The sequence below is a fragment of the Suillus plorans genome (assembly GCF_016647745.1).
Source record: "Suillus plorans strain S12 chromosome Unknown HD556scaffold_94, whole genome shotgun sequence".
Taxonomy (NCBI): domain Eukaryota; kingdom Fungi; phylum Basidiomycota; class Agaricomycetes; order Boletales; family Suillaceae; genus Suillus; species Suillus plorans.
In genome coordinates this window covers 34,963-57,940 of record NW_024537478.1, presented here as the reverse complement: position 1 = coordinate 57,940, position 22,978 = coordinate 34,963, and the positions used below count along the sequence as shown (strand labels likewise).

Below are 22,978 nucleotides of genomic sequence, written 5' to 3'. Positions count from 1 at the left end.
GTGATAACGTAAAAACCATATGTCTTGTAGATCCTCGATATGGACTCGATAACCCGCAATGCATGCATAACTGGGGACTTGGATACAGCTGAAGCATGGCTAACACAACGTATTGATACTGACAATAGCGACCACAACGCGTATGCCAATCGCTCATTTGTTAGGGCGCGAAAAGATGACTGGGACGGTGCGCTCCATGATGCACTGAAGGTGAGATACGTTGTTGGACGCCACCATGAGACTGACTAAACTATGGTAATTTAGTCCGCTGCGATGCCCTCCTTGACAGGGTATCTCTCCAGCGCCATCGCACTTTGCGGAAATCAGCGGATTCAGGATGCAATGAAAGAATTTAACCTTGCGACCATGTTCACGGATGGACATTCGAAGACCATTCTTCTCTTAATAAAGGCAGGCCAAATCTTTCTCCTACATTCCTGATTCATCACGGTTTTCAGGCCATTGCACTGTTCAACGCAAAGCAGCAGCATTGCGAAGCAATACCCCACATTCAACGGCCTCCGGACGCTTCTCCCAATGCTGATAGTCTTGTCTGCAGTATTGTGGAAGTAAGTATTACCGACTCACTTCTCGGTTAATGCTTATTAGAACTTTACATGAGGTTTATCTAGACAACTTAGGTGGCGTGTGTTGTAACGGACTCAGAGGTGCGGGGGACTTCACTGCCGCTGTCAACACCATCGCTGGATCATCTGAATCCGCCATTTGTTCTGAATATGAGGACTTTAATGTGGTGCGAGATGTGATGCGAGCGAAAATACTGTCATTGCCTAACTTCATGATCTATGTAGCTCTTCGGATGCGACCTCAAGTTAATGTGGCAAAATGCAAACCAGATGCGATGCGATGCATTCCTCCAGGCAGGTGGGATTAGAGAAGCCCTCGAATCGTACCGACATATGATGGATATGAGTGGTGAAACTACGAAGGCTAACTGCCTTGCTTGGTCCACTAGCAAGTCTTCATCAATGTCATCGGGCCCAGTTCTCACCTGAATTTTCACTCAGCATTCAAGCAAGCCTGCAGAGAGCATTATACTGCCAAAGGATTTACTGACATAGTCGCAAGTGGAGATGCCGCATTGAAGGCGGGTAATTATGAAGAGGCTATCGAGCTATATTCAGCGGCAATCAACCTGGGTTCAGCCAGTGACACCATCTTCGCAAACCGCAGTAAGGCGAAGTTGGAACAAAGGCTATGGGAGGATGCACTTCTCGATGCACAACAGGTACAGTGGCATCTGTTATTCCGTAATCAACGTTTTCATTTTAGTGATAGGTCATTAAACTCAGCCCTTGCAATTATCTCGGATACGAAATGAAGCATGCAGTGCTTCGTGCCGCACAGTACTACGATGAAGCTATCGAAGCCTTCCAAGTGATGCTCTCTATATTAGTCAATTCTTCCGAAAAACGACAACAAGGTAAGCTGTCAGCAACGCATCCTAAAGATGCTTGACCCTTTCTTCAGATTTGTTCCTGGAGTATGCCTCTCGATCCTACATAGAAGTAAAAATCCAAAAAATTGTTTCCGATCGTATCCAACACATCCCGATTCGCATACTTGACACTTCTACCGGTCGCTTATATGATCTAAAGACACGACAGGAGGCCTTCAAGACGAGTGTAGAGTACAAGGAACTTTTATCATCAATAACGAAGCGCACAGACCTCCAAACGGAGCGCATCAAAGAGGTGGTGGTGAAGTACTTTGGTTATGTCATGTTATCACATAAGTGGGAAGGGAAGGAGCCGCTACTGTGCGACATCCAGGGCAAGAGCGTGTACGAGTTGGAGTCAGTCGGCAGCGTCAGGAAGTTGCAGCGGTTCTGCGAAACTGCTCGTGATGCTGGCTACCGCTGGGCGTGGAGCGATACATGCTGCATAAACAAGGTAGACATCGAGGAGCTCCCAGAATCCATCACCTCCATGTTTCGCTGGTACCGGCACTCAGCCCTCACAGTTGTCTACCTATCTGACATCTCACCTTCGTCGGGATCTGGCGCACTCGTCAACAGCGTCTGGATCACCCGAGGATGGACACTCCAAGAATTCCTGGCTCCCAACATCATTCTCTTCTACCGAAATGATTGGACCCCGTATCTTGATAATCCTTCTGATAACCACAAGGAGTTTATCATGCAAGAGTTGAAAGATGTTATGGGCATAGATTCACGGATTCATGTCACCTTCTCTCCTGGGACGGAAGATCCCCGCGAGAAACTCGTATGGGCATCAAAGCGCGTCACCGAGAAGCCGGAAGACATTGCATACTCATTATTTGGCGTCTTCGGCGTTTACTCAAGCGTAATGTATGGCGAGGGCAAAGAGAGTGCGCTCGGGCGGCTCTTGGGGGGATTGTTGCCAAGTCGTGTGACATCAGCGTCCTGGACTGGGTTGGCAAATCATCCGAATTCAATAGCTGTCTACCAGCCGATATCACGTCGTACGGGTCGACACTCCTGTTGCCATGCCCGTCCAAAGATGAGATTCAAGCATCGATCTCGTCGCTACGAATTGCTGAGGAAGAGGAGCTGGCTTTAGACTTGTATAACAAACTTTACGACGTAGACCCCGTCGACTTCTCAAACCAGCGGTTATATCTGCCTTGCATCGAGTTCCGTGTCACCAAAATCAAAGGGAGGCACGATCAAGATAAAAAGAAAAATTTCACATATGACTTGAAGGCAAAGGGACTTTGTGACTTGTCCATCATCACAGACGAAGAACTCCATTCCTCGCGAGAAAATTCGACCGTACCGAAACTCTTGCTCGTTCGTCCCTGGGACTGTCATCTCCTCGAACTGCTTGACCATTCGAGCGATACGGAGAGCATTGACAATATATCCTGTTTCCCATCCCCGTCAGACAATTCATCCTGTCCCTCATCCCCGTCAAATTCACATGACGGGCTCCCTGGAGAGGACGAGTCGCTTGGTTCGAAATCGGGCGAGCAAGCATTACAATTGATTGCTCACCTCAAACAGCCTTTCAGGGCATTTTTGCTAATGCACAAACGCGGCAAAGAATACACGAGAATCGTATCAGAATATGATATTATTGCACGAGTCGAAGAAACGACTTCTATCCAAAACATGACGAAATGGGTCAAGAGAGTACAGGTGGTGTAGCTTGAAGAGTAGAGGAATTTTCAGATACCCTTTCCACGCTGCTATGGACGCTCCCCCTGGCTTCGACGAGTGAACTTTCATCAGTCTGACAAAGGAGAAATGCGTACGCGTGCACGTTCATGATACGATACATGCGCTAACGACGTGTTCAGGTGCAAATAAAAGCCTCCCGCATCAAGGAAATCGCTTTTAGCATGGAATGCGAGGTGATTTCATTTCACGTCGAGCCCGCTCGCTCGCTGACAACGTCGTCTCACAACAACTCTACAAATTTATAGATATTACCCACCCAGTCACATGCAAGCACAACAGCACGCTCATCCTGGCGCACATCAAATACTTCCACGTGCGCAAGTGCAGGAGGAGGCGAAGATACAGGAGGCATTGACGACTCACGCACCACCATGAAATAGAACGAAGGAGTCGTTTTTTGGTAACATATACCATAAATCATAGATAAGACGGGGCAATCGATATTAGCATCTACGCGTGATCGACGATTTTCTGTCCCCGAAATGTAGACCTTCCTTACACGCCGTTCGGCTTTCAAGAATAGACAACAAGTATAGCGAGTTAGATCCCTGACAATATGTGGCACCCGTCATTGCACTTGATTCGTAGTAGCCATGAGATTATTACCATGAGACGATTTATACGGACCGTTTTAGTCGAGGGAGGGAAGCCAGCACATCTCGCTCTGAAAGGTCGTGGATGCGGCGTGAAATACAGCTCCCGTGCTTGATTTTATAAAGCACAAGTTGGAGTGTGGAGGGTTGAGATTTCCATGGTGAAAGAGCGACACTAGCCATGTCCTACCCGAAAGATCTTCAGTGTAGACGTGTAAAGACGCTTAAGGACAATGATAGGCTGTGTCCATATGTGGCCCAGTCAGATAGTGGTTTTCAGTTAGTGACGAATGCCTTCCGCGGTGCATGAACGCAGATGGGGGTAGCACTGATTAAGAAAATGATGCTGAAAGAGGACGTTGCGCCAGACATGTCATAATGAAGCAAATTCGTACAATGTTCGACATATCTGTGAATGAAGCATAAAGTGGTTCACAGAAAGAGTAGTACTCTGCCGCAGACTCACACTTCCAAGCCTCATGATGTCCAGGACTCCTGGAAAGATACCCCATAACTAGTACGAGCCATACGTCGACCACGAACTCGGAGGGGCTGTGGACCACATGTTGACTGGCTGGTACTACAAACATGATTATCCGAGTTATTGGTGAGCAAAGAACTCAAAATTGTGCAACACGTGGTCCTGCTGAACGAATTCAGGCTTATGCATTGCCTGAGCAGTGGGTAGTCGACAAATCACTTGCTTCTTTATTACATAATAAAATTGTGCATATTTACTCTAGTGTTGAAAACGTTGAATATCGACATTGTTACAAACTTGCAACTTCATTAATCTACTACTGCTCTTGCCAGTGTTTTCTCATGAGAGGTCGATGCAGCTTGTTGTAATGCAACTACCTAGTACGCAATTGGCGATACAGGTCTCAAGAAGTTACTATCTATTACTCCAGTGGACATGTCAGTGAGTCTGGGACCCCTGTGTGAAACCGTCGTTTTTGACCAGACAACAACTTTAACTTGCAGCGTCACAGTTGTATTGCAGGTTGCAACCGGTCGTTGATAGGTACAGATATCGACTACTGAGGGGACACACATGTGACCAGACATGATCACTGATCACTAGGTGACATAAGTAGTCATTTGTATGCGTAACCACTATCCCTGTGGTAACAAAGCGGGTCTTCGCTGTCAGCCACACAATCCGAACAATCCACAGCCCTGTATATCCCTGATAAGACAGCTGCCATCATGTCATCGGGTGTCTACCATCACGGGGGACCCTGAGGGAGAGACCTAATGGTTCTTCTGTGGGTCGTGAAGGGTTTGCCAAGGGTTTGGTGACGATGTGATGCAATGCACTTCCTGCGGCGTAACCCCACGAGGCGCTCTTTCAGGGTCAAGTTCAAACGTTGGTTTTAACCTGTAAACTCAACATTTACTGGCGCATAGCGTTTCACTCCCATTTGCTTCCATGTCAATGAAGTCCGCAATCCATAACACATTCACAACAAACAAGAAAGAAGATGATCCGGAAGAGCTAGGACATCTACCGACATCTAATTCCCAAACAGCTTGTTCAGAATCAGGCCCTCCGGATGGCGGGTTTCAGGCCTGGGGACTGCTTTTGGGTGGTAAGCCGTGTCTCTAATAATACCCGCATGTTGTATCTAACAATCACGACGATGTCTAGTTTTCTCGTGCAATTTTGCGGCTTCGGGTTGGTTCTAGCTCGCTCGTTCGAGACATCTCAGTCAACAGCATTTGAACAGATACATAGCGTCTTTTGGAGTTTACCAAGGTACCCAGCAGTTGCATGATACTTCATATCCAAAGTTGATAAACGATCCCGGAAGACTATTACACACGAATTTACATGACCAACCATTCACCATCTGCAATATCGTAAGTGAGTGTGCGTTTACTCTGCAGTTCTTGGTCTCACTCAGTGTTAGATGGATTGGTGCATTGACCTCATTCCTCTCAGTCAATATCACGTTGTTCTCGGGTCCGTTGTACGACCGAGGGTGGTTGTAAGCTGCCATATCTTTATACATAGTCAGTCGCTAACTCCTGCACAAATTACTGATAGTTATCAATTGATGGTTGTGGGGTCGCTGCTCCAATCACTATCCTTGTTCGCTTTATCCTTCACAAAGCCTGATCAGCTTTACTTGGTGAGCAGCCCGACCAATTTCGTTGTCGATGGGCTACCTATAGGTTACGACCAGGCTTTTATCGTTCAAGGCGTCCTTTCTGGGTTTGGGATGGGCCTAATGTCCGGTCCCACTATCGCGGTCGTCTCTCAGCACTTCTCCAGAAAACGTACATTGGTGATGTCTCTGGTCTCATCCGGTACACCGCTCGGTTCCATGATCCATCCGATCATGCTCAATCACCTTTTAAATGGTACTGTTGGCTTTGCCAATGGTGTTCGCATCAGTGCGGGTTTTGTCAGTGCTCTGCTATTGATCGCCTGTTTATGCATGCGTACAAGAGAACTTCCGGCGCCGACTGTCGGTTATACTGTAGTGGCGCGAAAATGCTCTCGCGAGGTTCTCTTCATCCTCATGACTGTTGGGTATGTTGTATCTGGCATATGCTAAGAGAAATTGCAGTCTTGACAGCTGATCATGCCTAGGTCAACATTATTTCAGATCGGGTTTTTCTTCCCTGTGTTTTACTTGCAACTGGACTCTACCAAACATGGGATTGACATCAACTTCTCGTTCTACTCCGTACGCCCAGAATTATTATTTTTACTGTCAATTCTCAACTCCCTTTAGCTTGTGATAATGAATGCAGCCTGTTTTATCGGACGCTGCACGTCAGGAATAATTGTGGCGTATACGGGGGTGTTGAACTTCACGATCGCATCCACTGTCGCATGTAGTGCCGTCATAATATCCATGATGGCTCTGAGTGACGTAGCCGGTGTGGTCATGTTAGGACTTACATATGGCTACTTTTCTGGAGTTTGTATGAGTCACACTACAGCTTGAGTAATTCCTGGTGCTGACTTTCTCAGACATCGCGTTGTTAGTCCCATTGGTGGCTGTGTTGACGCCCGATTTGTCTGAGCTAGGGTTGGCTTCTCTTTTATTTGCGTTTTGGTGATGTTGACCCTCGTATGCAGAGCGCGAATGGGCATATGTTTTGCCTTCACTGGTATGCATCATCTAGTTCTGTCTCGGAAATCCTGACAGTGCACAAATTGTCAGCCTTTGGCGGATTACTTAGTAAGTAGTGGCTTTCCAGTCTTCATCTGTCACTGAACCAATATTTTCAGGCGGCCCAATCTCAGGCGCTTTGCTCGGTCCTCAATATAAATGGTGGATAGCGTCGCTCTTCAGTGGGGTGAGTAGTTCACATTGTTTTTACACTTGCGCGAGCCCTGTGCTGAAGTTTGCATCTAGTTGATCTCCCTCGTCGGAAGTTCGATACTCGTGGTGATGCGCCTGATTATATACCGCCGGGGAATAAACAAAAGCCCATCCATAGCTGGCGGGGATACGTGAATCAGTTGTTCCGTTGGATTCTGTCGAGGCCGTTATTTATTCGTGTTGGATCATTGGAAAGAAGCGGTAACCTTCGGTCGTTAGTTATTGACACACATGTCATTACACTACATTTGTACACTACATTTGAACTATCTTTCTCCTCATTTGCTCCGGAAAAATAAGCACACGCGGGACAATGCAGTATATAGTTGATCATCAGCAAAAAGATCAGTTATGAGATCAGAACTGTGCAAGAGGGTTGGCAGCCATTGAAAATAGTTGCGTAAGCTATTCTCAAGGAGATTGTTTGCGATTCACCGTCTAACTCGAGTGCTCGAGTGGTAAGGATGAGTGATACGTAGAATACAGTGGTTTTTGAAATTGTCGAGTCTGACGAATCGACGATGTAGACCTGCTATCTGTACTCGTACATTTCTCACCAATCATTCTTCGGCCAAGAAGTTGCGTTGTATGGCGCATTTATTTTGAGATTCAGTCGATGGGGAGAAATCCCGGGCGCAGTAAGCATCGCGAAGTAATCTGGTATTTGTTCAGGTGCGTCAGTAGGTGTGATCCTCAATGGAAGCTGTGGCCGCTTAGCTCCGGAGGTAAGAACGACGGCCAAGTCACCGTCAGGCAAAGCAATCATATTTCCAATAGTGTTTGCTCATATCGAGGGCCGATACCTTGATGCATTCTGAAAGTAGACTAAGCTATGGAAGGTGCAGGTGGTAACCATGTACGGTTGATAGTGTCATGAAACAAAATGGAAGAGCAAGAAAAGGAGCACAGAGATGAATTTCAAATACGGAGCACACCCTACAGTATCTCTAGCGTCTTGACCATGTCCGGAATAGAAGAAAGGTCTTTGACTTGCGCAATAATATCATGATCTGAGGCGATTCTCTTGTATTCTCCGCCGCGCTGATGCGCTAGCAAAAACGCGCTAAAAGGCTGTTGAGGTGAACAATCAACCGCAAGGCTCGATCGCTCAGTTCCGAGTCGACCGACTCCTGTGCTTCAGGGAACTCGCCAGGCGAATTCTGTAATGGAGACTCGGGCGCAGACCAATAACCTTCCTCGCTCTCCGTGTCGTCATCAATGTCAGGCAGCTCTACCAAGCCAGACGGCTCTGCGAACTCAGGAAGCTCGAGCAGATACCGATTCCACGGACGAACAAGCAAGAATGTCTGCATAGTGGGTCGTGATGGTGAGAACTGATTCACTTGTACTTCGTGGTGATCAGCAGGTCATCAAGCCCGTCAGCCTTGACTTCATATATCTCTTGGTCTTTCGCGCGACTCCGTTTGATTGCTGTGACCCGAAATGCGATGCAAGGCAGATGCAGTCTGCAGTTCCCGAAACGAGGCGCGTTCAGGTTGCTAAGCAGGGTGTAAATGTTTAGAACCAAATCTGCGGCCATGACTTGTCGGAGCGAGGAGATTGATGTCTGAATGTCATCGACAGACAGACATGGCAGGGTGTATGGTGGTGCTTTGTATGAAGTGATGTCGGCCGGCAGACAGCTATTGAATTCGGATGATTGCCCCACCCAGTCCAGGGCACTGATGTCGCCCGACTGAGCTACAACCTCCTGCAAGAGCCTCCCAAGCGCTTTTGCTTCTTCTCTCCATAAATGACAGGCAGTTGACGTCGAAGATACCAAACAATGAGTATGCGATATCTTCCTGCCACGTAGTGACACGCCGACACCCATTGGAGTTTCTCCGGGCGTCTCTCATCCCCGGACGGAAGGCGACGAGGGCTTGGGCATTGATTCCCGTCGCATCTCCCATCTCTGCATGATTGCAAGGGATCCTTGTGGTTGGGAGAGCGATCGCCGAGATATAGGGACCAATCCTTCTGGTAAAAGAGTACAAATTTCGGAGCCAAGAATTCTTGAACTGTCCATCCTCGCGTGTTCCAAGCGCTACTTGCGAGTGCCCCAGGCTGCGACGAAGGCGGAACATCCGACAGGTAGATGATGGTGAGTGCTGAGTGGCGATACCAGACAAACATGGAGTTGACCGATTGTTGGACCTCGACGTTGTTAGTCTGGTCAATGCAACAGGTATCGATCCATGCCCAGCGATACCCTTTATCACGAGCAGTTTTGCAGAACGACTGCAACTTCGCGATGCCGCCGACTGGATCCAAGTCGTACACCACCTTTTCTGGATGTCATGCAGCAACGGCTCCCTCCCTTCCCACCTATGCGATAGCATGACATAACGGAAGTACCCCGCCACCACATCTTGGATGCGGTGCAATGGAAGATCTACATCCTTCATTGTGGATGACAAAAGTTCCTTGTACTCCGTGCTCATTTTGAAGGCATCGATCTGTGCCTCGCGATTGTGTAAGCGCCCAGTGGAGGTGTTGATTAGACGATGTGGGGCGTCGTCGAGTTGGGCCTTGATGCTCTCTTCAATAGCACGTTCTGCTTCGGATAGACTAATATGCTGTTGGCGCAAGTCTGGAAAAGGAGTCAACAATATTTGAAGGATGTGCTATTTTGGGCGTACTTCTTGTTTCCGTGTCAGGAGTATTTTCCAACTTGGATAGCATGATTTTGAACGCCTCGATGGCTTCATCGTATCGGTGTGCGCCATGAAGTACCGCATGCTTCAACTGATATCCGGAGTAAGATGAGGGGTCGAGTTCGATGACCTACGTATCACCAAAATGAGCGTCGAATACGAAACAATAGTTGTCACCACACCTTTTCCGCGTCGAGGAGTGCATCGTCCCATAGCAGTTTTCCCGACCTCGCCTTACTGCGGTTTGCAAAGATTGTATCGGTTGCCAAATCAAGGTCGATCGCCGCAGAGTAAAGTTCGATAGCCCTGTCATAATCATCCGCAGCAAGGGCATCATCTCCGCCCGCAGCGAGGTCAGTCACTCCGGCGGTAGCATAGAGCACACTGCAATCTTGCTTGAAAACTAATTGAAATGAGGTTGAGAATTATACCCAGTTGACATCACGAAGACTTGCCAGTAGGCCAATCAATGCAGCGTGCTTTCGTAGCCTCATCAGCCCTGTCCATCGTGTATCGGTATGCTTTGATGGCTTCTGGAAGTCTACCTGCCCGAAGGAGCGCATCACACCAATTCTGGTGTGCAGTTCGCCACAAGGACCGGAGGTCCCACCCGAATAACTAGAAAAGGCACAGTAAGGCGTCATAAAATGATTTCCAGCTGCATTGCATTCAACCTACCACCACGAAGACATCGTATCCAGAATGGATGGCCGACATAGATGAGAAATCGATAGTGTTGACGGCAGTAGTGAAGTGGTCAGCCGCTTCATTGTGACGTGCGTCGTCTAACGCATTGATTCCCAGTTGGACGTGTAGATAAGCCTGGAGTGCGAGGTTCGCAAAATCAGCACAGATGCATGAATCTAGAGTTGACTGTGTCAGTAGCACTCACTTCCACGATACCACACGCATGAGAATTTGGATCGGGGCGAGTGGTAGCTAGCTCTTGAACGCGCAGTATCGCCTCGTCATGTTGATTTGCATTGAAAAGGGCGATGGCCTGACAGCTGTCGTGTGAGTAACAAGTACATGAGACACAATTGACGTACTTTAATCAAGAGTAGAAGACGAGTTTTATTCAAGTCCGTGTCCACGTACAAGAATGCCAGGTCAAATGCTTTCATCGCGTCCTGTAATTGTTGTTTTCCACAGTGAGCGATGCCCTTGGATATACAACCCATCAAGGATGGCTGAATACTGATGCTCTGTATCACCATATCAGTTAGTCAGTGTTAAAAAGGTCGTAACAGAATGGAGCATCTCACTTTGAGCGCGTCATCAAGTGCGTGATCCCAGTCTGAATTTCTTGCCTTGACAAACGAGCGATTCGCATAAGAGTTGTAGTCGTTGCTATCGACACCAATATCTTTTGTTAACAGTCTGTCGGCAGTAGGCAAGTCCCCAGTGATACATGCATCACGAGCTGTCGTGTTGATGGCGAGGATCTGCATCATGCATGGTCAAACTATGTGGTAGGAGTAAAGGCTAGAAACCTGCCTCGCAATCGAACTGTTGAACCTTGGCATCAAGATCAACAGGCAAGCCTGAGGAGACGAGCAAAGAATGTAAACTCACATTATTTGCCACTTGTTGATTCAGCCGTAATGCATCCTTGAACAAAATGAAATGAAGAAGAGACGTAAAATGAACAACACTTGCATCTAATGCCTGGTCCCCGAAAATGTCCTCTAGCGAAGGTACTGCCCACTTTGAGATCATACTATCTCCTCCTCCACTAAGAATGTGCTTGCCATCCGCGGAGAACATGACACAATATACCTCATTGGTGTGTTTGAATATGGCGATGTTTTGTTGATCCGAAAGCTGCCAAAGGCGAACCTGATTGTCGTCAGATGCAGATGCGAGAAGGGTGCCAGTAGGGTTCAAGGCAATCATGTTGAGAGGCCCAGAATGGCCCTTCCAGGGCTCACCGACCTGCTTCCAGGTCGATGTATCCCACTCCCTTATGGTGGGATCTCGATTGGAACCCGTTGAGAACAGCCGTGCACGTGTGCCATCAAGCATCCATGCGAGTGAAAGATTCCATGATCCATCAAACGCAGAGTGACCCAAGAACTTTGCGATGCGATTCCTCTTGCCTAGATTCCATATTTCGATATTCGAGTTAGTTGCGATAGCAAGATATTCACCTGACGGTGAATACCGAACACAGTGAATTTCTGCGCCACCACCGATTTCATTGCCGCAACTGATTGGATTTCCTTGCACCCGCCATGTTTTGGTGTTCCACAGCTCCACTGTGGCATCAAATGAGCCGCTCGCCAGTAATGTGCTGTCTGGGGAAAAGTCGAGCGAGAAAACCTCGTTGGAGTGGATCTTCATGGGTTTGGTGAGAGATTCGCCATGTCTGTTCCAGGCGATGAGCTCTCCACCATCATCACCACTTGCTATTAATTGCCCGTCTCTTGATATTGCAACTTTTCGTACGCTGAAGCGATGCCCTTCCATTATCTTTAATACAACACCGTCTTCTAAGTCCCACAGACGAAGCGTCTTGTCGAACGAGGCTGTCACCATACGGCGTCTATCGGGGAAGGCTGCAACTGACAAGACACCATCTTCATGACCTTTCAATGTTTTATTGGGTGTGGTGATTCGAATAGCGGGGTGTTCTGCTTCCGTCATCCCAGTCGAGGTGGATGGTGTTGAGTACGACTTGCAGGGGAGCTTGTGGGTGTCTTGATTCAAGTTTCAGAGGTGCGTGTACCGGGCCTTTTTATGCTTCTCCACAGCCTCAACCTGTGTATTAGATGCCCAATATACGAGGTACTCAGACGCTGCGAAGTGCGCCGGGTAGTATCTGCTATGTAGTATCTCTATCATTCTCATGGTTACAATATCGAGGACTTTTAATTCACTGACCATGATACTAGTGTGCATCTATATCCGCCATGAGCATATCAATGGTATTTTCATAAACCGAGACGACGACTTAAGCTTGGAACTATGACATAGTAGATTGTCGAGCGCATGGTGCTTGACCGATTTGGAGTCCGAGTGGAGCACAAACAGGATGACCAAGCCTGAAGGAGCCGAGCAGCTACATAGGTGCACTGCCCGTTACAGCGCCTACTAAAGACATTTGTCCAAAAAAGTACTTCCTGTCATTATCGCAGCAAGCAATGTACCAGTCCAGCTACTGAGGTCGTCGAGCATTCAATATTCACTGCTAGTGGGAATGGTACCATCTTGCGCGTGCTTATCAGATAGCGTAGTAAGCAAAGCAGTCAATGTCATCCCGATCCATCTGTTATATCAGCCTCATATGTGTGAAGACTAAGTACTAAAGTACTAATGATTAATGATGAGTGTGGATAAGAAATAACGACGGACTCGATCGGATCCGCCTGGATGCCTACCGCCGGAAGTTGCCGAAGTAACACTCACCACAACCGCCACCTCAGTTCACCAGCGCCAACAACCACCAAGTCCCCGTCGTCCAATACACTCGTTCGCGACCCTCTGTTAGTCACCGTCACCCTACTCGCAACCGAGCCATCGGGAATTTTCAAAACATAGACGGCCTCTCGTTATCCTGTCAAAACCATACTACCCATTCATACCTCCGCTTGCTCATTTTTCGTATTCCTTCCCTTTATCTCTACTCTACCTTCTCGGAAGCGACGCTCTTCCATTTGGCATCTGTTTTTTGCATTATTTTCGGCCTAGCCATCCAAAAGGACCCTTACAATCTCCAGTATAAGTAGCCATCTACAGTCCCTACTAAGAAGCAATAATACCAGTATCCCAGTACCGTTCTCGCCTCCGATATCAGCAGTATCTCATTATTTCACCTATCGTCCAGAACTAACTACCTTCCTCGTCATCCTACTCTCGTTCGCGACCCTCTGACCTTGTCTCACAAAGCGGTCTACACACCCCTTCGCACTCACAGTCCTTTGCAGGTTCTTACAATGCTGGTATCTATACGATCTATGGTATATGCCACCAAGCCACCCTCCGTTCTATTTTATGGTGATGCGAGAGTCTTCGCTTCCTCCTGCGCCCATGAGGAAACCGCGATCCTGTATCTCCAACCCGGGAATACGAGATGTTGCCCACACGCGCGACAGGCTTGGACTTTGTAAGGTCGATGGCACCTGCCTGTGAGCAAGGACATTCCATGGGGATTGCTCGTCTCATATGTCAGATTCACATTCTTCTTTTTTATTGATATAATATATAGCTCCCAAATGCATGCCGCTACAGTATCTCTAGCGTCTTGATCATGTCCGGAATACAAGAAAGATCTTGACTTGTGCAATAATATCATGATCTGACGCGATTCTCTTGTATTCTCCGCCGCGCTGATGCGCTAGCAAAAACGCGCTAAAAGGCTGTTTGATGAACAATCAACCGCAAGGCTCGATCGCTCAGTTCCGAGTCGACCGACTCCTGTGCTTCAGGGAACTCGCCAGGCGAATTCTGTAATGGAGAGCCGGGCGCAGACCAATACTCTTCTTCGCTGTCCGTGTCGCAACGTCAGGCAGCTCTACAAGCCAGACGGCTCTGCGACTCAGGAAGCTCGAGCAGATACGATTCCACGGACGAACAAGCAAGAATGTCTGTATAGTGGGTCGTGTGATGAGAACTGATTCAACTTGTACTTCGTGGTGATCAGCAGGTCATCAAGCCCGTCAGCCTTGACTTCATATCTCTTGGTCTTTCGGCGCGACTCCGTTTGATTGCTGTGACCCGAAATGCGATGCAAGGCAGATGCAGTCTGCAGTTCCGAAACGAGGCGCGTTCAGGTCGCAAGCAGGGTGTAAATGTTAGACCAAATCTACAGCCATGACATGTCGGAGCGAGGAGATTGATCTGAATCTCGTCTTCAGACAGAGATGGCAGGGTGTATGGTGGTGCTTTGTATGAAGATGTCGGCGGCAGACAGCTATTGAATTCGGATGATTGCCCCACCCAGTCCAGGGCACTATGTCCCGACTGAGCTAACCTCCTGCAAGAGCCTCCCAAGCGCCTTTTGCTTCTTCTCTCCATAAATGACAGGTAGGTTGACGCCGAAGATACCAAACAACGAGTATGCAATATCTTCCGGCCACGTGGTAACACGCGCTGACACCCATTGGAGTTTCTCCGGGCGTTCTCATCCCTGGATGGAAGGCAACGAGGGTTTGTGCATCTATTCTCGTCGCATCTCCCATCCTGCATGATTGCAAGGGATCCTTGTGGTTGGGAGAGCGATCGCCGAGATATAGGGACCAATCCTTCTGTAGAAAAGATAAATATTCGGACAAGAATTCTTGAACTGTCCATCCTCGCGTGTTCCAAACGCTACTTGCGAGTGCTCCAGGCTGCGATGAAGGCAACATCCGACAGGTAGACGATGGTGAGTGCTGAGTGGCGATACCAGACAAACATGGAGTTGACCGATTGTTGGACCTCGACGTTGTTAGTCTGGTCAATGCAACAGGTATCGATCCATGCCCAGCGATACCCTTTATCACGAGTAGTTTTGCAGAACGACTGCAACTTCGCGATGCCGCCAACTGGATCAAGTCGTACACCACCTTGTCCTGGATGTCATGCAGCGACGGCTCCTCCCTTCCCACCTGTGCGAGAGTATGACATAACGGAAGTATACCGCCACCACGGCTTGGATGCGCTGCATGGAAGATATGCATCCTTCATGGTGGATGACAAAAGCTCCTTGTACTCCGTGCTCGCTTTGAAGGCATCGATCTGTGTCTCTCTATTGCATAAGCGCCCTGTGGAGGTGTCGATTAGACGATGCGGGGCGTCGTCGAGCTGAGCGTTGATGCTCTCTTCAATAGCGCGTTCTGCTTCGGATGGACCAACATGCTGATGGCGCAAGTCTGGACAAGGAGTCAACAATATTTAGAGGATGTGCTATTTGAGGCGTACCTTGGGTTTGCGTGTCGGAAGCATTTTCCAACTTGGAGATCATAATTTTGAACACCTCGATGGCTTCATCATATCTGTGTGCGCCATGAAGTACCGCATGCTTCAACTGATATCCGGAGTAAGATGAGGGTTGAGTTCGATGACCTGCATATCACTAAAATGAGTATCGAATACGAAAACGGTAACTGTCGTCGCACCTTGTTCACATCGAGAAGAGTGCGTCGTCCCATAACATTTTTCCTGACCTCGCCTTGCTGCGGTTCGCAAAGGTTGTATCTGTTGCCAAACCGAGGTCGATCGCTGCAGAGTAAAGCTCGATGGCCCCATCGTAATACCCGCAGCGAGGGCAACATCTCCGCTCTCAATGATATCAGTCACACCGGCAGCAGCATAGACCACGCTGCAATCTTGCTTGAAAGCTAAGTGGAATAAGGATCAGAATTATTCCTGGTTTACATCAAGAAGACTGCCAGTGGACCAATCAAGGTAGCTTGCTTTCGTAGCCTCATCAGCCCTATCCATTATGTACCGGTATGCTTTGATGGCTTCTGGAAGTCTACCTGTCCGAAGGAGCGCATCGCACCAATTCTGGTGTGCAGTTCGCCACAAAGATCGGAGGTCCCACCCGAATAACTAGAAAAAGCAATGGGGCGTGAAAAATTTCCAGTTGAATTGTAATCAACCCACCACCAGGAAGACATCATATCTAGAGTGGATGGTCGACATAGACGAGAAACCGATAGCGTCGACGGCAGCAGTAAAGTGGTCAGCTGATTCGTTGTGACGTGTGTCATCTAATGCATTGATTCCCAGTTGGACGTGTAGATAAGCCTGGAGTGCGAGGTTTGCAAAATCAGCACTGATGCATGAATCTGTAGTCGACTTTGTCAGTAGTACTCACTTCTACGATACCGCAGGCAAGAGAATTTGGATTGGGACGAGTCTTAGCTAGCTCTTGAACGCGCAGAATCGCCTCGTCGTGTTGATTTGCATTGAAAAGAGCGATGGCCTGACGGTTGTCGTGTGAGTAGCGAATACACGAGACACAATTGACACATACCTTGATCAAGAGTAGAAGACGAGTTTTATTCAAGTCTGCGTCCACGTACATGAACGCGATGTCAAATGCTTTCATCGCGTCTTGAAACTGGTTTTTTCCACAGTGGGCGATGCCCTTGGATATGCAGCCCATCAAGGATGGCTTAATACTGATGCTCTGTATCACCATATAAGTTAGTCTGTGTTAAAAAAGGTCAGGATGAAATGGGGTATCTCACTTTGAGCGCGTCATCAAGTGCGTGATCCCAGTCTGAATTTCTTGCCTTGACAAACGAACGATTCGCATGAGATTTGTAGTCGTTGCCATCGGCGGCAATATCTTGTGTTAACAGCCTGTCGGCAGTAGGCAAGTCCCCGGCTATACATGCATCGCGGGCTGTCGCGCTGATAGTGAGGATCTGCATCATGCATGGTCAGATTGAGTGGTAGGCGAAAAGGCTAGAATATACCTCGCATTCAGGCTGTTGAGCATTGGCATCAAGATTGAGGATCAATAAACAAGGAGACGAGCAAATAACGAGAACTCACATTATCTGCCCCTTGTTCCCTCGGCGGAGCATCCCCCGTAACATATCCTTCAATAAAATGAGATGAAGAAGGGATAGAAAACGAACAAAACTTACATCTGATAACTTGTCCTTAGAAATGTCCTCCAGGAAAGGTACTTTCCACTTTGAAATCACAGTGTCTCTACCTCCGCTGAGAATGTGCTTGCCATCCGCGGAGAACGTGGCACAATACAACTGATCGGGGTGCTTGAATATGGCGATGGGCGATCGATCCGAAATTCGCCAAAGGCGAACCTGTTGGTCTTCAGATGCAGACGCGATAAGGGTGCCAGTAGGGTTGAAGGCAATCGTGTAGACAGTGTCAGTATGGCCCTTGCAGGGTTGACCAACTTGCTTCCAGGTCGATGTATCCCACTCCCTTATGGTGGGATCTAGAATGGAGCCCGATGAGAACAGCCGCATGCCATCAGACGTCCATGCGACTGAGTAATTCCATGCTCCATTAAACGCAGAATGACCCTGGAACTTTGCGATTCGTTCTCTCTTGCGTGCATTCCATATTTGGATGTCCTTTTTGGTTGCGATGGCAAGATATTCCCCTGACGGCGAATACCGAACACAGCGGACTTCAGTCCCACAATTGATTGGATTTCCTTCTACCCGCCATGTCTTTGTGTTCCAGAGCTCCACCGTGTTGTCCATTGAGCCACTTGCCATAAATGTGCTGTCTGGAGAAAAGTCGAGCGAGAAAATCTTGTTGGAGTGGACTTTGACTCGGATGGGTTGGGTGAGAGATTCGCCGTCCCTGTTCCAGGCTATGAGCTCCCCGCCAAAATCACCGCTTGCTATGAATTGCCCGTCTCTTGATACTGCAGCTACTCGTATGCCCCAGTGATGCCCCTCCATTACCTTCAATACGACACCGTTTTCTAAGTCCCATAGACGAAGGGTCTTGTCGTACGAGGCCGTCACCATATGGCGTCCATCGGGGAATTCTGCAACTGCAAATACACAATGTCTATGGCCTTTAAATATTTGACTAGCCGTGGTGATTCTGATGGCAGGATGTTCTTCTTCCATCATTCTGCTCGAGGTGGACGATGTGGAGCACGATTTGCTGGAGAGCTTGTGAGTGTCTTGATTCAAGAGGTGCCTGTGCCGGGCCTTTTTGCTTCTTCACAGCCTTGACCTGCATATTAGACGCCCAGGGCACCAGGCACTTGGACCACTGCGAAGTGCAGGTATCTCCTAGTAAGCATGGTTGCTTGTTCATTGATCGAAATACGAAGCTGTGGAGTAAAGGAGACATGGCTGACGCCACTACTACGCTCGAAAGAATTTCCGTGGCAAGACAATCCAGTCCAGTGTAATAGTGATGCCCGCTGCGTTGAAGTGCGTTCGATGTTCCGAACGTTCGCTATCCGGTGAGCGTCTTGCGATTGCAGCAGAATCCAGACAGTGATAAACCAAGCCTGATATATACACCAGAGAATGCGCCAGTTTACTGCACTAGATTACAGCCTGCCACTGCATACGAATAATCGTGTATGCTCCATTGCAAACGAACTATGTACTTAGGTACTTTCAGGATGTGGTTTACAGCCGGATGTGTTGCTCAACACGCGCACACGCTGGCTCTAACGCAGACACACGATATCGTCCTCTCCAACCACCTCGAGAGCAGATGGTGCCTCTGCATGTCAAATTTTGGATTCTTTATTTGCGAGGATCATTTGCAGGGTATGTATGATATATGAGGCTATGATAATGTGATCGTCGTCGTGTTGTAAAAACCATTCAGCTACAATATGTCTAGGGTCCTGATGTTCATAATGTCAATCGAAGCCGGGTCTTTCACCTGCGCAATGATATTGGTCCGACGCGACCCTCTTGTATTCTCCAACGCGTTGCTGCGCTACCAAAAGTGCGCTGAAAGCCTGCCCAAGGTGAACCATCAAACGCAATGATCGTGAGTGAACATCCGAGTCAACTGACAACTCCTCTTCTCCAGGTGAGTTGCTGGACGACTCTTCAGTGTCGCTAATCCAGACTGGGACTCGGACCAATCCCTACGCTCTCCCCTTCGTCTGCAAAGGTGGGCTGCTCTGAAAAATCAGGCAGCCCAAGGAGACGACGATCCCATGGACGGACAAGAAAGAACGTCTGCCGAGTGGGTCTTGCGCGCGAGAATGAATTAGTGTCTTGTCCGTGGTGATCAGCAAGTCCTGAAGCCCATCTGCTTTGACTCATATGTGGAATGAGCAGCAGACCAGGCCTCCGTTTGACTTCCGTGACACGGAATGCGATGCAAGGCAGACGGAGTCTGCAGTTTGCGAAGAGCGGAGCATTCATGTTCTCGAGCAGGTTATACAACTTCGAAGCTGAATCCACAGGCACAATGTTTCGCAACGAAGAGACCGCTGTCTGAATCTCATCTTCAGACAATGATGGTAGGGATATGGCGGGGTTGCATATGAGATGATGTCGGCTGGAAGGCAACTATTGAACTCGGACGATTGTCCGACCCAGTCCAGGGAAGTGATGTCGCCCGATCTAGCCAGACGATCTCCTGCAGGAGCCGTCCGAGCGCATTTTGCTTCTTCTCGCCATAGATGACAGGCAGGTGGACGCGAAGATACCAAATAACGAGTACGCGGTCTTCCTGCACAGTGGTGACGCGCTTCGATGCCCATTGCAGTTTCTGTCTAGCATCTCTCATCCCTGGACGGAAGGAGATCAGGGCCTGTGCATCTATTCCCGTCGCACCCTCCAACTCCTTCATGATTGCTGAGATTCTTTGTGGTTGAGAGCGATCGTCGAGATAAACGACCAATCCTTCTGATAAAATCTAACGACTTTCGGAGCGACAATTCTTGAAAGGTCCATCCCGCTCGTTCCAAACACTGCTTGCTAGTGCACCGGGTTGGGATGAAGGAGGACATCGGATAGGTAGACGATGGTGAGCGCCGAGTGACGGTACCAGACGAACATGGATTGGACCGATTCTCCAAGCTCGGCGTTGTTGCTCTTATCGATGCAGCATGTATCCATCCACGCCCAGAAATACCCCGCATCACGAGCGATTTTGCAGAACGACTGCAGTTTCGTGATGCCACCAAGTCCCTTCAACTCGCGCACATCTTTATTTGGATGTGGTGCAGCAGCACCTCCGTCTCTTCCCACTTGTGTGATAGCAAAACGCAACGGAAGTGCATCGCCACCACCTCCTTGATGCGTTCCATTTCGAGATCCGAACGCTTCGTTATGGATGACAAAAGCTCCTTGTATTCTGGACTTGTTTTGAAGGAGTTTAGCTGTGCTGCTCGGTCGCACAGAATCCCCGTAGAGGTGTTGAGCAGACGAAGGGGGGCGTTGCTGAGTTCAATCCAAACCGCTCTTCGAATAGCGTCTTCTGCTTCCGATGGACAGACGTACTGCTGACGCAGATCTGCAGAACAAGATAGGCATTTCGAGACGAGGTAGCAATGTTCCATGCTTACCTCGTATCTGCCTTCTGGAGCATCGTCCAACTTGGACAACATGATTGTGAAGGCCTCGATGGCTTCATCGTAACGTTGCGCGCCACGCAGCGCTGAGTGTGACAACTGGTACCCAACATGAGACGAAGGTTGAGTTCGGTGACCTGCATCGCCGAAGTCAACATGGCTACGAAAACGTGGATGCCATCGCACCTTTCGCGCGTCGAGGAGCGCATCCTCCCAAGCATTTTACTTAACTTTGCCTCGCTGCGACTTGCAAAGAAGATATCGGATGCAGAATCCAGGTCGATCGCCATCGAGTATAGGTCAATAGCCTTGTCGTAATCGCTTGCAGCGAAGGCAGCTCTCCATTGGCAGCGCAGAGTGCGCTGCATTCCTGTTTGAAATCTGAGAAGAATACAGGTGAGGATTGTCGCCTGCGCGACATTACTGGTTCTAGACTCGCCGTTGGACCAATCAAGCAGTCGGCATTGGTGATTTCGTCACTTGAAGTCATCATGTGTTGGTATGATTTCACGGCATCTTGGAGTTTGCCCGCCCGAAGGAGTGCATCACACCGTTTATGGTGTGCCTTTTGCCACAACGACTTCAGGTCCCAGCCAAAGAGCTGGACAAGGATTCAGTTATGAAAAGCGTTATACATGCATCATCTTGACGTACCACCACCAAATCCTCATATACTTCATGAATGTTCGATTTCGATGATGAATCGCGAGAGTCGAGAGCGGCAGTGAAATGGTCGGCAGCTTCGTCGTAGCGTGCGCCATCCAAGGCTTTGATTCCGAGTTGAACGTGTAGATATGCCTAATGTGCGAGTTGTAAAGATGAGTGTTGATGACCAAGCATGGATGATACTTACTTGCACGATATCACATGCGAGAGTATCGGCATTCGGACAACCGGTAGCGAGCTCTTGAGGAGCAGGTTTGCCTCGTCATGTTGATCTGCATTGAAAGCGCGATGGCCTGAAATACGCGATGAAGGGAAGAGTATGCGAGGCAAATGTAACATACCTTGATCAATAGCAGAAAATGAGTGATTTCTGAATCCTGGTCCGTGTACATGGATGCAACATCAAATGCTGCCCTCGCATCCAGGACGCGGCCTTTTCCACAGAGGGCAATACCCTTGGAGATATAGCCCGTCAATGAGGGCTGAATCCTGATGGACTATGTCACCGTCGAGTTAGTCTGTATAAGGCGGCGATGATTCTCACCTTGATTGCGTCCAGAAGGGCGCGGTCCCAGTCGTATTTTCGCGCCATGACGAATGACCGATGGGCGTAGGAAGTATGGTTGTTCGGACTGGTGTTGATATCTTGAGTGAGTAGTCGGCGGTAGATAAGTCTCCATTTAGACATGCAATACGGGAGGTCGTGATGGCTAGGATCTGCACGAAACATGCTCTAATTGTGGTATATATGAGTCAAGAACGGAAACATGCCTTTGAGCGATGGACGTAGGGAGTATGGTTGTTCGCATCGGTATTGATATCTTGCATGAGTAGTTCTTCGTCAGTAGATAAGTCTCCATCTATGCATGCATCGCGGACTGTTGTGGTGGCAATAGTCTGCAAGAAGCATGCTCGATTTGTGGTATATGAGTCAGAGAGAAACATGCCTTTGGATGTATACCCTGAGGTACTGTCCACTCTGAGATCATCTTATCGTTACCTCCACTGAAGATGTGATTGCCGTCCACGGAGAAAGTGACGCATAAATTGGCGAGTGAGTGCTTGAAGACGGCAATGGTTTGTCGATCTGAGAGCTGCCAGAGACGATGGTGTCATAGATGCGGATGCAACGAGTGTGCCAGCAGGATGAATGGCAATGGCTTGGATGTGGTCAGTGTGGCCCGTCCAAGGATCACCGACCTGCTTCCAGTTTTTGTATCCCATTCGCGTATAGTAGGATCTTCCTATCGCCGCCTGTGAGAAGGCGTGTGCCATCGGGCGTCCACACGAGTGAGAGTTCCATGATTTGTGACCCGAATGATGTGACGTGTTTCCTGTGCCTGAATTGTAAATTTGAATATCATGTTGGTTGCGACGGCAAGCAGTTCTCCAGACGGTGAATACCGTACGCAGTGATATATGCATCACACTCGATGGATCTCCTTGCAGCTGCCAGGTTTTGGTATTCCAATTTCGTCATTTTTTCGTAATAGAACCAGTGGCCAGCACTGTTCCATCGGGAAAAAATCCAGCGAGGAGATCAAATTGGAGTGTGCTTGATT

The 22,978-nt window shown here is 48.6% G+C and overlaps 6 protein-coding genes across 6 annotated transcripts; 2 read left to right on the top strand and 4 right to left on the bottom strand.

Moving 5' to 3' along the window:
- Positions 1-39: 39 nt before the first annotated feature.
- HD556DRAFT_1449808 (uncharacterized protein) lies at positions 40-3,151 on the top strand (the record flags this gene model as incomplete). The annotated part of the gene is made up of 9 exons (XM_041307657.1): positions 40-210; positions 265-368; positions 416-569; positions 623-754; positions 813-991; positions 1,048-1,249; positions 1,300-1,444; positions 1,492-2,352; positions 2,454-3,151. 9 exons carry the CDS (start codon positions 40-42, stop codon positions 3,149-3,151), a joined length of 2,646 nt encoding a protein of 881 aa, XP_041153768.1.
- Positions 3,152-5,209: 2,058 nt separating this feature from the next.
- On the top strand, positions 5,210-7,402 carry HD556DRAFT_1521718 (major facilitator superfamily domain-containing protein; the record flags this gene model as incomplete). Its single annotated transcript, XM_041309178.1, has 14 exons — positions 5,210-5,376; positions 5,429-5,455; positions 5,508-5,536; positions 5,592-5,640; positions 5,691-5,768; positions 5,828-5,912; positions 5,967-6,316; positions 6,377-6,473; positions 6,522-6,714; positions 6,764-6,821; positions 6,872-6,903; positions 6,957-6,974; positions 7,025-7,092; positions 7,152-7,402. 14 exons carry the CDS (start codon positions 5,210-5,212, stop codon positions 7,251-7,253), a joined length of 1,353 nt encoding a protein of 450 aa, XP_041153767.1. The 3' UTR covers positions 7,254-7,402.
- A 650-nt stretch (positions 7,403-8,052) lies between these two features.
- HD556DRAFT_1416088 (uncharacterized protein) lies at positions 8,053-8,593 on the bottom strand (the record flags this gene model as incomplete). Its single annotated transcript, XM_041304324.1, has 2 exons — positions 8,211-8,593; positions 8,053-8,181 (listed from the first exon to the last, which is right to left on the bottom strand). The coding sequence occupies exons 1-2, from the start codon at positions 8,429-8,431 to the stop codon at positions 8,055-8,057; spliced, it is 348 nt and encodes a 115-aa protein (XP_041153766.1). The 5' UTR covers positions 8,432-8,593.
- Positions 8,594-8,819: 226 nt separating this feature from the next.
- Positions 8,820-12,421, bottom strand: HD556DRAFT_1449805 (quinon protein alcohol dehydrogenase-like superfamily; the record flags this gene model as incomplete). Its single annotated transcript, XM_041307656.1, has 10 exons — positions 8,820-9,409; positions 9,469-9,711; positions 9,761-9,905; positions 9,958-10,159; positions 10,221-10,393; positions 10,454-10,597; positions 10,668-10,775; positions 10,825-10,980; positions 11,041-11,220; positions 11,351-12,421. The coding sequence occupies 10 exons, from the start codon at positions 12,419-12,421 to the stop codon at positions 8,820-8,822; spliced, it is 3,012 nt and encodes a 1,003-aa protein (XP_041153765.1).
- Positions 12,422-15,085: 2,664 nt separating this feature from the next.
- On the bottom strand, positions 15,086-18,219 carry HD556DRAFT_1449804 (WD40-repeat-containing domain protein; the record flags this gene model as incomplete). Its single annotated transcript, XM_041307655.1, has 12 exons — positions 15,086-15,300; positions 15,364-15,627; positions 15,677-15,820; positions 15,874-16,087; positions 16,133-16,309; positions 16,364-16,507; positions 16,578-16,685; positions 16,737-16,892; positions 16,954-17,119; positions 17,185-17,196; positions 17,264-17,310; positions 17,359-18,219. 12 exons carry the CDS (start codon positions 18,217-18,219, stop codon positions 15,086-15,088), a joined length of 2,508 nt encoding a protein of 835 aa, XP_041153764.1.
- Positions 18,220-19,126: 907 nt separating this feature from the next.
- On the bottom strand, positions 19,127-22,222 carry HD556DRAFT_1539637 (uncharacterized protein). The gene is made up of 12 exons (XM_041309722.1): positions 22,188-22,222; positions 21,961-22,133; positions 21,758-21,913; positions 21,405-21,548; positions 21,195-21,351; positions 20,936-21,132; positions 20,745-20,885; positions 20,680-20,692; positions 20,164-20,558; positions 19,759-20,092; positions 19,240-19,679; positions 19,127-19,181 (listed from the first exon to the last, which is right to left on the bottom strand). The coding sequence occupies exons 2-11, from the start codon at positions 22,102-22,104 to the stop codon at positions 19,285-19,287; spliced, it is 2,076 nt and encodes a 691-aa protein (XP_041153763.1). The 5' UTR covers positions 22,105-22,133; positions 22,188-22,222; the 3' UTR covers positions 19,127-19,181; positions 19,240-19,284.
- Positions 22,223-22,978: the final 756 nt, after the last annotated feature.